The sequence below is a fragment of the Phyllopteryx taeniolatus genome, chromosome 8 (genome assembly GCF_024500385.1).
Source record: "Phyllopteryx taeniolatus isolate TA_2022b chromosome 8, UOR_Ptae_1.2, whole genome shotgun sequence".
In the NCBI taxonomy this organism is placed as follows: domain Eukaryota; kingdom Metazoa; phylum Chordata; class Actinopteri; order Syngnathiformes; family Syngnathidae; genus Phyllopteryx; species Phyllopteryx taeniolatus.
Window position 1 is genome coordinate 22,567,110 of NC_084509.1, and position 12,442 is coordinate 22,579,551.

The window sequence follows — 12,442 nt, forward strand, 5'->3', positions numbered from 1 at the left end:
TATTTCAAGACGTCAGCACCCTCATGTCGCGCGGTGGTCCAGGACTTTACTACCCCTCACACAGGTCCACTGAATTATAAAAATTGTCCATGAACAGTGTGAAGCCATGCCCTGCGAGGCAGTCAAGGAGCACAAAAACAACATGAGAGTACAGGCTTCCCCCATGTACGGCAGCATTTTGAAGCGATATCCCGTCTTCGAATCACACAAGATTTAGGATTTTAGGATTTCCATGCTTGACCAGTTTTTGCGGCTTATATAGCCAGAAGGACAGGCGCCCCTGGAACTTCATCATTCCTTCATTGATGAATGTTTTATTCAGGCTGGTACAATGTCTTGAACTTGCCCACCAAGTAGTCAGACACTGGCCAGACTGTGCATTCTATCAGAAGCATCATGTGATGCGTTTGTGTCAAAATGTAGGAACCGCCATTTAATTTGGCCGCATAGTATTGCAAAACAAGTGCTTACGTGTATCCACTCATCTGTTCCTCTTTGCTCGGCATCCAATTTATTGCTCCTCATTTCATTTATTCGGTGTATTTAGCCAAACGTTTTTGTGCACTGCTGTTGAAAACTAAAAGAATGACAGTAAAAAATCGATTTAATTCATCTAGCCATCAATGCTCCACGTCACATTTTGGCCATTTCTGCAGGGTTCATCATCTGTACATGTATAGTATCGTGGGGCAAACTGGCATGCATATTGTGCATGTTGCATGATGGAGGGTAAAAGTTAGCTTGCAAGTTAGTTAGTTCTTACCTCTTTCATGACCTTCTGGGGGTTCAGTGGAGAACGCCCTGCTGCGCCCAGTTGAACTCGACGGACAGTAGTCGTCGGACGAATCTACTTCAGGCTCAGGGCTGTAAGTCCAAATCGCCATCGGCAGACGAAGCCTCAGGTGAAGTGGAAGTTACCTGGTCGCAATCTCACCGCTTGGCTTCAATTGTTCGACAGTACCATTGTTACGTGCCGTTCGGCTTCGAAGCATCGTCATCTCCCCACGTCTGGCAACGTCATTTGACAAACGTGACGTCAGGTGTCGAGTGTCTGTATTTATATATATATATATATATATATATATATATATATATATATATATATATATATATTTTTTTTTTTGTCTATGTCCACCTTCCATCAACCACGCTCCTACACCTCTCCACACCCTCTCTGCTGATATTTTCTTCTGATCATGCTGACAGAGCTCTGATCAAAGGCACTGGTGCCATCTAGTGTCAATTCCCAAACCTTGGAGCAGCACCAAGCCTTGCAGTACCCGTTTCCATGAAAAAAACGTAAAAAGTATGAATGTTTATGGCACTTAACAGATGGATTTTAGCAAATGTATTCATACGTTTCTGGCACTAAATGAGTTAAGATGGAAACAGAAACTAATGTGTTAAAATGCAAGAACAAAATCAACATGAACATCGGCCGCCCGGGGCTCTCTCATTGGGCTGGCGAGTGATAGATGTATTGTTTTTACAGTGGGGCGTCGGCTTACTCATACCCGCCCGATGTGCACTCTTTGCGGGCATGGGATGCAGACAGACTACGGCTTCACCTGAGGCCTTAATGGATCTTTTTTTTTTTTTTTTTTTTTTTTTTTTTTTAATAATCCCCCACCCCCCCCAAGTTCTGCCGGTGGGTGGGTGGTTATTATGGGAGTTGTATACATCCGATTACCCGATTAGTTAAAAAGGAGGGGGCCGGGGGGGGGGGGGGGGGGCAATTACTCGTTTCGTTGACAAAGTAGCTATAAGGATAATCGATTCTAAAAAGATTTGAGAGTGACAGCCTTAGCAGGCGGAACTGTTGCATGCTTAGGGCATTGTGAGCAGGCCTATTGTCATTGTGAAGAAGCCACAAGTTGTCCTGCCGCAACTTTCACCACTTCTCGCGTACTACATGATGCAAACGCAGCAGAGTAGCATCTGCTCCATTTGCACACTGATTGAGGAGTATCTGTAACATTTGCACAACCATTGTCCCAGATTATCGCACTACTCGTCACTTTAAACCGCATACACTCCTTGAAGTCTCAGTGCCCTTTGCACAATGGTCATTGCACCGGACTATTGCGATATTAGCCATTCGAACTGCTCTAAGTGCTAGAGGACTCTGCATCTTTTTGCACAATTGTTTTTTGTCATTGTCTTTATGTCTCCAAAGTGTTCTGTAAATTGACTGTCTGTTGTACTAGAGCGGCTCCAACTACCGGAGACAAATTCCTTGTGTGTTTTGGACATACTTGGCAAATAAAGATGATTCTGATTCTGATTCTGAGGATCCCATTGTCGATGTGGTGATTCATTGTCCAGCCCACATTGAAAGGGAAAACCCGTAGTTTGTGTTTAAAATATCTTTTGTGACACCAATCCTGGAACATTTCTCACACACCTCCTCCCTACAGTATGTATGTAATAATCTGTGGGGCAAGAACCTTTGACTTGAGTGCGATCCACATGTGTCACTGTTCTGGCCAACCAGATGACCCTTGGTGTATAAGTACTGTTTTCTGTATAAGGCCCTGTATTTTGGGAACATTTTTGCTCTGTTCCTAAGAGAATGCCTTGGAGGAATCCAAATAACTGAAATGCTCCTCTCAGCAAGATCTTGCATGGAGGAAAGGAAGAAGGGAAGACTAAACACTATCTGGGATTACCGAGGTGCACCATGAGATCTGTGCTTCATACTGATATGGGGACGATAGAGGTGTTATCTTCAGTCTGGTACACATAAGATTTTGAACATCAATTTTTGGAATGTAGGAGACCCCATACATGACGAGAAAAAAAATTCTGTGCATGTTTTTGCTGCTCTAATAGTGTGTGGTGTACTTGAGATGACCAACACAGCAAATAACACAACTATCGTAGGTCTGCCATAGTACCCGGCAGTGGCATAACTTTGATATGAAAGGTGGGAAGGGGGGGGGGGATCAAAATCAGCCTGGATTATCAGTCTGTGTGTTCGGGGTTTTAAAAGAATTAAGGTTAGCGAAACACAAACTATTAGCATCTATTATTTTTTTTCTGTAAGAAATTATTGTGAGGAAGCAGTGTAGAAAATGGATGGATTCATCAAGTCTCTACTCCTGCCCTAAGGTACTGAAACTGCTTTAGAAATGAAGGAAAGCAAGCGTGCATTACATGGCGGGGGTCGCTCAGTGTGTCAGAACTTGGCAGCGAAAAGCCTTGGCTTGAGGATCATAAGGTGGCCACTTGAATACCAAATATGAACCAAAAAAATCGAGAAATTGGGAATGGTTACTTTGTAGCTTGCTGCTGCTGGTGTCTTGAGACGTGTTGCCTGCCTCTGGACATTTCTTCCTCAAAACATCTATAGACACTGAAAAGGTCAAGTATGTTTCTTCCATATGGTGTAATAAAATAGCGTAAATAATTTTCCGTGAGTGTACCAGCTCACATATTTAACATTGTGGGGGGGGGGGGGGGGGGGGGGGGGGGGGGAGTGCAAATTCATGAAAAGATGAATGTTAGACGAGAGTCACAGTTTTCATTTCCCAATGAATCAGTCAAGTTTCCCTGGTTAATGAGATTTCCCCAGTCCCCAGGTGCCAAGATGTAAATGTGCAGACCCCACTTGAAATGGTGACCCTCTTAAAAGTTTTAAACTGGATTCCACTCCAATAACCAGAAGTTGTTTGTATTTTGTTCTTTTTATTGACAAGTTGTCAAAGATGGATTTAGGTGAAAAACCTCAAACAGAAAATACAAGCATGTATATAAATACACAGTTAAACAAAAAGTGCAAAATAAATCAAAAGCATTTATCAATTACATTTAGCCACATAAAAAATGTTAAAAAAAAACGATTATTAATCAAGTGAACAAAGGCTAAGGTAAGTTTAAGATATGTTTGTTAAGCAAGGTGATTAAGCCAATTTAATTTTTGTTTTATGAAAAGTAATGTTTTTAAATAAATCTTATTTGAATATATTCTGGGCGGCACGGTGGACAACTGTTTAGAGCGTCTGCTTCACAGTTCTGAGGACCGGGGAGGGTCGAGGGAGTGCTGGAGCCTATCCCAGCTTTCAACGGGCAGCTCACACCCTGAAGTGGTTGCGAGTCAATCGCAGGGCATGTTTTTTGGACATACTTGGCAAATAAAGATGATTCTGATTCTGATTCACACCTACAGGCAATTTAGAGTTGTCAATTAACCTACCATGCATGCTTTTTTGGGGATGTGGGAGGAAACCGGAGTGCCCAGAGAAAACCCACACAGGCAAGGGGAGAACATGCAAACTCCACAGAGGCGGACCCGGGGATTGAACCAGGGTCCTCAGAACTGTGAGGCAGAGGCTCTACCCAGTCGACCACCGTGCCACCTGATTGAGGGTCGTTAGCGCTAAACTGTTTATCCAACTTTGCTGCATAGTTCCTCTGCAATGTTAATTTTTCTTTCTTGTGATGCTTTCTTTCACAGTTCTTTTGTGTTGGGGAATTACTCCATTGAGTCTGCTCTTTAGCAGGTAAAATGAATGCTCTGTTGTGGTTGAGCGTGGCCGTTGACTGGCCATCCGCTGATGAACTCTTTTGTTGTTTCAGCCCGAGCCACCTCATCTGGCTCCTCTCAATGCGTAGGAGCAGCGGCTCAAATCTGAGCCCCTCCCGGATGATCGAGATTCTCACCCTATCTCTAAGGGAGAGCCCGGACATCCTGCGGAGAAAACTCATTTCGGCCGCTTGTATCCGCAATCTTGTTCTTTCGGTCACGACCCACAGCTCGTGACCATAGGTGAGGGTAGGAACGTAGATCGACCGGTAAATTGAGAGCTTCGCCTTTCGGCTTAGCTCCTTCTTCACCAAAACAGACCGATACAAAGTCCACATCACAGCAGACGCTGCACCGATCTGCCATTCGATCTTCCTTTCCATTCTTCCCTCACTCATAACCAAGACCCCAAGATACTTGGACAGACCCGGTGACAAAGGGCAGTCTTGGTGGAGTCCAACCCTCACCGGAAATGAATCCGACTTACTGCTGGCAATGAAGACCAAACTCTGACACTGATCGTACAGAAACTGTCATGGTCAGTGAGGAGCGCTGGTGAGTGGAACTCAGTACCTGAGGAGGTTAAACTGCTTACAACATACAAGGCCTTCACAAAAAAACTGAAAATGTGGCTAGTTAACACCTATAGCTGCCAACACTAAAAGACAAGTATGTTATGTTATTTTTTTGTTATGATCAAAAAAATTATGGTTTTATTCTCTCTTAATAGTATAGTTTGATTATGTATCCTGCATTATATTGTCTTGTAGATGTATTTTACTGCTTTTTTACATCATGGCCAGGGGACTACAGATGAAAACTAGCCTTCTGGCTAATTCTGGCTTTTTTAACCATGTGTACTTCATGTGTTTTATGAAATTGCATTGTCCCCTTTCAAAAATAAACTGATAAACTGAAACCATCACCGCCACCACCCCCGGAGAGCATGGGAGCCCCTCACACACAGTGTCATTAACCCACTAAAGACGCCCAAAAAATGTGGGCTTTGTCACTGTTTTTAAATGAGATGCCATACATTTTAATATCGCTGTTATTTTTTTGTCTTTATTTTTATTTTATAAATGTTTTTGTTTTATGCACTCTATAATTTCTATTGCCTGTATAATTTCTGCTGCCTCTTGGCTATTGAAAAGGGGATTTTTTTTCTCTCAGTCAGCTTTTACCTCTTTCAATAAAGGATAAATAAAAAGGAAAATAAGGCCAGCCTGCTAGAATGTGATGTGAGACCTGGACCTGTCAATCAAATTACACTGAAAATGAGTTTGCTGAAGTCAACTACTGCCTGAATATTGATGTGTGGTGCTCTAGTATATGGTGGTCCATATGAGTGAGTGTTTGCGCGCGTGTGTGCGCGCTGATGTTTTAACGATATTGCCGTCGTCAAGTGAGCTTTAGCTCCGGCCCTTAGCTCGTTAGCTCGCAAGCTAGCGAATGTAATATACAGTTACCGTATTTTCACGACCATAAGGCGCACCGTATTAAAAGGTGCAGTCTCAGTTACGGGGTCTCGTTCTGTATTTAACACATACATAAGGCGCACTGTATTATTGGGCACAGGCATGGTAAAACATACGCTAGCTTAAAACATACGGTAGCATGCATGCATGCACGCTAAAACAATGTTTTTAAAAAGACAGCGGGTGCAAAACTGAGTTCAGTTGTACTTTATTGAAGTAATTAACAATGTACTCACGTTATTTTTTTATCAACCCTCATCCACAAATCCATCAAAGTCCTCATCTTCTGTATCCGAAATGAACCACTGGGCAAGTACTCCATCAAATACGCCAGGTTCCCTCTCGTCATTGTCGGAGTCAGTCTCGTTGCCGTGCGGCTCCTCTGAAATGATGCCGGCTTTTACGAAAGCTTGAACAACAGTGCAAGCAGACACAATCCATTCACAAATTGTGGCCTAACTCGCCCGGCGCTGCCTCCTAGTCTTAGTAAAGCTGTGTTCGCCATCTGTCATCCATGGCTCCCACGCCGCTCGCAACTTCACTTTGAACGCCCTGTTTACACCGATGTCCAGCAGTTGGAGTTCCTTCGTCAAGCCTCCCGGAATGATGGCAAGCTCCGAGTTATTGCACTCAGTCGAATGGTGACTGTAGAGACGCTTCTCCCAGCTGTTCTTTGATCATTAATCCATTGCTCGAGTTGGTCTTCCAACTCGGGCCACCTCGCCTTGTTTCCGCGGAAACTCAGCTTCGTCTTCTTGACTTGGCGAAGCTCGTTTTCGTGCTTCCTCCACTTGCAAACCATGGATTCGTTGATCTTGAATTCTCTCGCCGCTGCTCGATTCCCATGTTCCTCCGGGTAACTGATAGCTTGCAGTTTAAACTGTGCTTCGTAAGCGTGTCTCTTCGTAGGTGCCGTTTTTGGGGGGTCCTTAGCCAAACCGATGTTGTTTTGCACAATGCACACCCCGGCACTATATACCTACTGGGGGTGTGCCTTTAGCATCCTACTTCACACGTACCCTTCCCCCTTTAGCGTATGCATGCTGTCCTCAGTCACGTCCGCCTTTCCTCTATATAAGCAGCGTGTCGGCAGGAAATGCTCCCAGTCAGTCAAGCGGAGCGCTCATCGAAGTCACACAACAACATTTACAGATTTTGGAACTCGGTGCACACATAAGGCGTGCCGCATTATAAGACGCGCCGTCCATTTTGGGGAGAAAAGATTTTTAAGTGCGCCATAAGGTCGTGAAAATACGGTAACTTTCCCTTTATTCCAGTTGTGTGCATCTATGGAGCAAATGCCGTTCTTCCAGCGAGTTGCTGTGTTATGAGTGGCACGGTGAGTGTCACCACAACAATTAAAATTTATCGAGTCAAGAAAAAGGTCCTGTGTCCGTTGTATGGAACAATAACCTGCCCAACTCTGCCTCTGATTGGCTAGCACCGAGACAGGATTCGTACTTTTGATTTGCTGTGTGTGGAAGCTCTTCACCCCAACACACACGCAGACACACCCACGCACGCACGCACACACTTACACACGCGCACACACATCTGACCACAAAGCCCTCCAGCAGATAGTAAATACTGCCAGACTGCTCACCAGCTCCACTTCAGTTCCATTGATTACAATTACCACAAGTGCTGTTTGGGAAAGGTGAGGGACATTATCCAAGATACTGTACCTCCCACTCAAACCGTGGATTACATGTTTCACATTTATAATCAGCTGCACATTTTTTTCATGATACCTGGTAAGGATTCTCATATACAGTTGTGCTCATAAGTTGATATACCCAGGCAGAATTTGTGAAATATTGGCAATATTGCCAAATATGACTGATGATTATCTCATTATTATCTGATGATTATCTGATGATTATCTCATTATTATCTCATTATTTTCTTTATTGTTGTTTTGTTTAAATGATTGTGCTAGTCTGTAATGCCTTGTTGTTCAATTTTAATCCCATTAAAACTATAACAATGTGTTTTGACTGATAACTTCATGTTTTCTTTAAAGAGTATATTACACATCTAACAAATTATGCCAGGGTATGTACACTTGTTACCGAATGTATCCTACAGTTATGTACTGTATTTAGATTTTTAAAAATGTATTTTTAAAAAAGGCACTAAACATGCCCAAAAAATGTCATGTAAATTTGACATAGCAAAGAGAAGAGTAATGATAACAAGCCTGCCAAATTTGAATGAATAAAAAAAATCGCTAAGTATATAAAAGGGCCACCTCTCAGCTCTCAGACGCTATGGGCGTGTCGAATGGATGCACCAAAAGGAATCAAACATACCGATTGAGTGATAGCATAAACGATGTAAAATTACGTCAGAAGGCTCCACTTCAAAATTGAAGATTTATTATTAACTTTAATCATTAAACAAGCCAACTTACACTCGTTATTGTAGAACCATCCATCGCTTTTTGATTTCCTCATTTTATTGGCGCTTTGGGCGTCACTGAGCTGTTCTGTAAATTGAGGCACCCAGCGAAGACGCCTTTTCGGGGTGTAGCTGTCGTTAGCTTACTATCTGCCCGCCGGAGAGGTAAATGGGCCTTGTTATGGAAGGTAAGCACAGCTAACACTCAACTGAGCAGCAGCCAAATGAAATGACGTCACTTTGTAGTTACAGTATATAGAAAGTATACGTCCCCGTTTTAACCCGCCTAGAAAATCAGGAAAACTCAAAACGGGGAAAAAGATGCTTTCGCTATATCGCAACAATTTAGCACGATATTGTTAAGTCTTTGCATATGTTTTCAGCACTTACCTTCGAAACAAAACACAGATATCTGCTTAGTGCCACTTTTAAACTACAGTTCATTGACTGGGTAATAATGAGATGGTCCCCATTTAATATTTGGCAATATTGCCAATATTTCACAAATTCTGCCTTCAGCCTTTCCATCTTCACTTGCTGCTCTCTCTTTTCACTCATCTCTGTGGCATTGCATGGCACTGAAATACAATTTAATCCTTTTTTAATGGCTGAATTGAACTCTGGTGAGTAATTCTGAGGTATTCTTGAATTCTCACTTGATGCTTGATCTCTAAATTTTGGAGGCATATTTTCTTTCCCGTACATTCTGGTTTGTTTCTGAATGGTACAATTGGGGAATTCATATTTCACTCCACATTCAATGATTGTCTGGAGAAACGAAGGAGGCTGTAGGGATTTTGAAACTAGATCAGTCACACGTATATATATAGAGAGAATATATTTAATTTGATCGTAACATACAACCCACCTGGAAACATCTGCATTTATAGATGCTTGCATATGGATGGGTGCACAGTAGTATCTGTGAGTCATTGGGAAAGTATTTTGAAAAACTACTTTCGTCCAAGTCACTTGTTTATCAAGATCTCTAGTGTTTTGCATAACTATTGTAACTGTAAGCTATCAAAGGTTTTCACGCCCAAAGTAGTTATATTTGGCAAAGTGTGTGTGTGTGCGTGTGTGTGTCTCATTCACGTACAGAGGCACGCACTCACACACACACACAGTTGCTTTCACGGACCACAATCGGCAGAGTACTGAGAATGGTGTGCATGTTTACATTTAGGAACTTACTGTATTGTGTTGGCATGTCAAATCTGCGCTAAGTTGCTGATTTAATGTGGCTTCAACTACACTAATATTTAAGTTATTGCTTCATGTTGATGACATCATCCTGTAACGTGTGTGGCGTACATTACCAAGTAATCGGTATGGTTAAGCTAATGCTTTTTTGTACTGTGGATAAGTGATATTCCTGCCAGTTGGCAGCTGCCGAAAGTCACTAAAAAGTAACTTTTTTTTATAACTTAGTTACTTCTGAAATCAAGTAATCAGCAAAGTAACTAAGTTACTTTTAAGCTAAAGTAATCTGTAAAGTATCAAAGTTACTTTTTCAAGGTAACTGTAGCAACACTGAGAGCTCGTTTGATTGGACACGATTGAAGTCGGCTGTTATCACACCCACAACAGCGCAGTCCACCCTCTTGTGTTTTTAAGTCCACGTTAAAAACGCTTCTTTCGTTCTCATGCTTTTTAGACATTTATTGCACTGTACACTTTTTTAAATTTTACTTTTATTTTATGTTTTTTCCCTTTGTTTTAAATGTTTATAAGATATTTTTGTCTTTGTTTTGAAATGCTTTTCATAAAGTAAAGCTCATTGAGTTACCATGTGTATGAAATGCGCTATATAAATAAATTGGCTTTGCTTTGCTTTTAGATGCGTCCGGAGTGTGCTGCTCCACGGAATTACCAACGCCTGGTCTAACCCGCCTCTGCGCAGCGTTATCCCACACGCCATGCCGGATTTGCGCCAGTCACAAAAATGAATAATTTATTCACACAATTTCATACTTTTACCCAAGGAGGACTTTGTTGAGTGTTGGAAAGCACTCCGAGACCTGCTCCAAATGCCTTTGCATAAACATTGTTGTCATTACATAAGGCGCACGCAATCAGAAGAGAAGCCAAACCAAAGACATTTGGAAGATCTGTAAAACCGAGGCATAAACACAAACTTAAGGTTAGTGGGTTATTAAAATCACAATCAAGAAGACAGATCTTGCCACGTTCCGTTGGTGATTAATAAAATATTACGTCAAGACAAAGGATTATACCATTACAACAACAAAAAATGCAAGAAACGCAGGAACTGAAGAGCAGCCAGTGCGCACAGATATCAACAGAATACTGAAGGAGATTTAGCAAGTTGCGTCTAGTTCCTCCGAGATTAGAGGAGAAGGAAGGAAAGGAGATGTGTTGGAGGAGGCAGAAATGAAGAGAAATGAGGAGCAGCAGCTTTGGAGAGGCAGAGAGGTCGAGAGAATAAAAGCAGGTGGTGTGGAGACCCATGTGGCTGTATCTCTGCTGTCAGCTTCGAGGATCCTTGAAGTGTGCATGGGTCTCTGCTGGCTGCGGTCCGCTCCGCGTGGACTGGCTGCGGGCCGGCGGAGTGGCTACGGACTGTGGAGGCAGTAAGAGCGCAGAGAACGCCTGCGACCACTGAGCGGCACGCAGCCCATATTTGGGACATGTCGGGGTGGAGAAGAAAAAGAACGGACGCTATCTGCCACGCAGGGGAGTGAAGAGAGAGGGGGAGGCTATGGATATGCCAGAGGATGAATCGTTGTTGAAGAACGGGACGCAAGACGGGCGGGAGCCGAGCCGGGGAGGCGCGCGTCCTGCGTGGGCAGTCACAGCGCTGGCCAGCGTGCTGATCTTCACCACTGTAGTGGATGTGTTGGGGAACCTGCTGGTCATCATCTCTGTGGCCAGGAACCGTAAACTCCGAAATGTGGGTAAGAAGCTAAAATCAAGTGGCATACACATGTGTGCGTGTCAACAAACAGCCTCGCGCATGTGGCGTCGGCTGAGAAACAAGCGTTTTGGTGCGAATCAACCTTGACTGAATGGATGATACGAGTCAGTCGAGATTTGAATTCATTCACGTGCCAAACCCAGTGGGTTGTTTTCAACCTCCTCCTTCATTCATTACAGACGAATAAGTCTTGCTTAACGTGTCTCGTCATGGAGCCGTTCGCCTTTCACACAGTGACAAGAACTTGACTCTTGCAGGTTGAAGGTTTCACTTATTTACTGCATTGGTTTGCTCATGTAAAGTGACTGAGGAGCTATGGATCAGATCATTATCACATAATCGTGTGTAGTTACTGTGTTCCTCCTTGTTGGTTAAAAAATTGGGTGATGATGTGTATGTGTGACAATGAAAAAAAAAAAAAGTTGCCATCATAATTGCTAACACAATTACAGCTACAGTAATTACAGTAAACAAATGGGATGGATACAACCCGTTTTAAATCTGCATAAACCTTGTTAAGTTGCATATTTGAAGATCACTGATTCCATCTGTGGAGGTGGCATCATTGAGGTGCTCTGGTGTTAAGGTCTATTCTGTTGATGTAATATATTCATAAGGACGCTGGAATGGTGCTTGGATTCTTTCGGAAACAAAGACATTTAAATGTATTCAAATAAGAACAAACAGCTCCCTTTTAACGTTTACATACAGTAAAACAACATCACCAATACTCAATATGTAGCTTCTATAGGTCATAAGATCACATTTTAACGTGATTAATAGCCATCAATCTCATTTCCGTTCATCATGCACACCTCCTATCCTTTCATTGTTCTCTGCCATGGTGGTGCTCAAGAATTTCAGCTGTTTTTGGGATAGAGGCAGACAATCTAGAATCTTCAGTTAAGTGAACATAGGTGATTTTGGAAGCAAGTTAGTGTAGCTGGAGAGAATCCACACAAGCACTGGGAGAAGGCGCAGAAAAATACACAACCTTGGTTGCTAAAATAGCCCAGCAACCATAAAACAGTGTAACATTTTGTAACTAGCCATTGAAGACAATATTTTGGTTCATGTGGCTGACCTTGGTGGATGGGATCA

General features: G+C 42.7%; 1 protein-coding gene across 1 annotated transcript in view; it reads left to right on the top strand.

The window, feature by feature from the left end:
• The first annotated feature begins 8,282 nt into the window (after window positions 1–8,282).
• The window catches only part of mtnr1ba (melatonin receptor type 1Ba), a 30,325-nt gene continuing 26,165 nt past the window's right edge, over window positions 8,283–12,442 (top strand). The window contains exons 1-2 of the mRNA XM_061782873.1: window positions 8,283–8,591; window positions 10,244–11,321. Coding sequence (XP_061638857.1) covers window positions 11,126–11,321 — 196 coding nt within the window. The 5' untranslated portion in view covers window positions 8,283–8,591; window positions 10,244–11,125. The remainder of the gene's footprint in view (window positions 8,592–10,243; window positions 11,322–12,442) is intronic.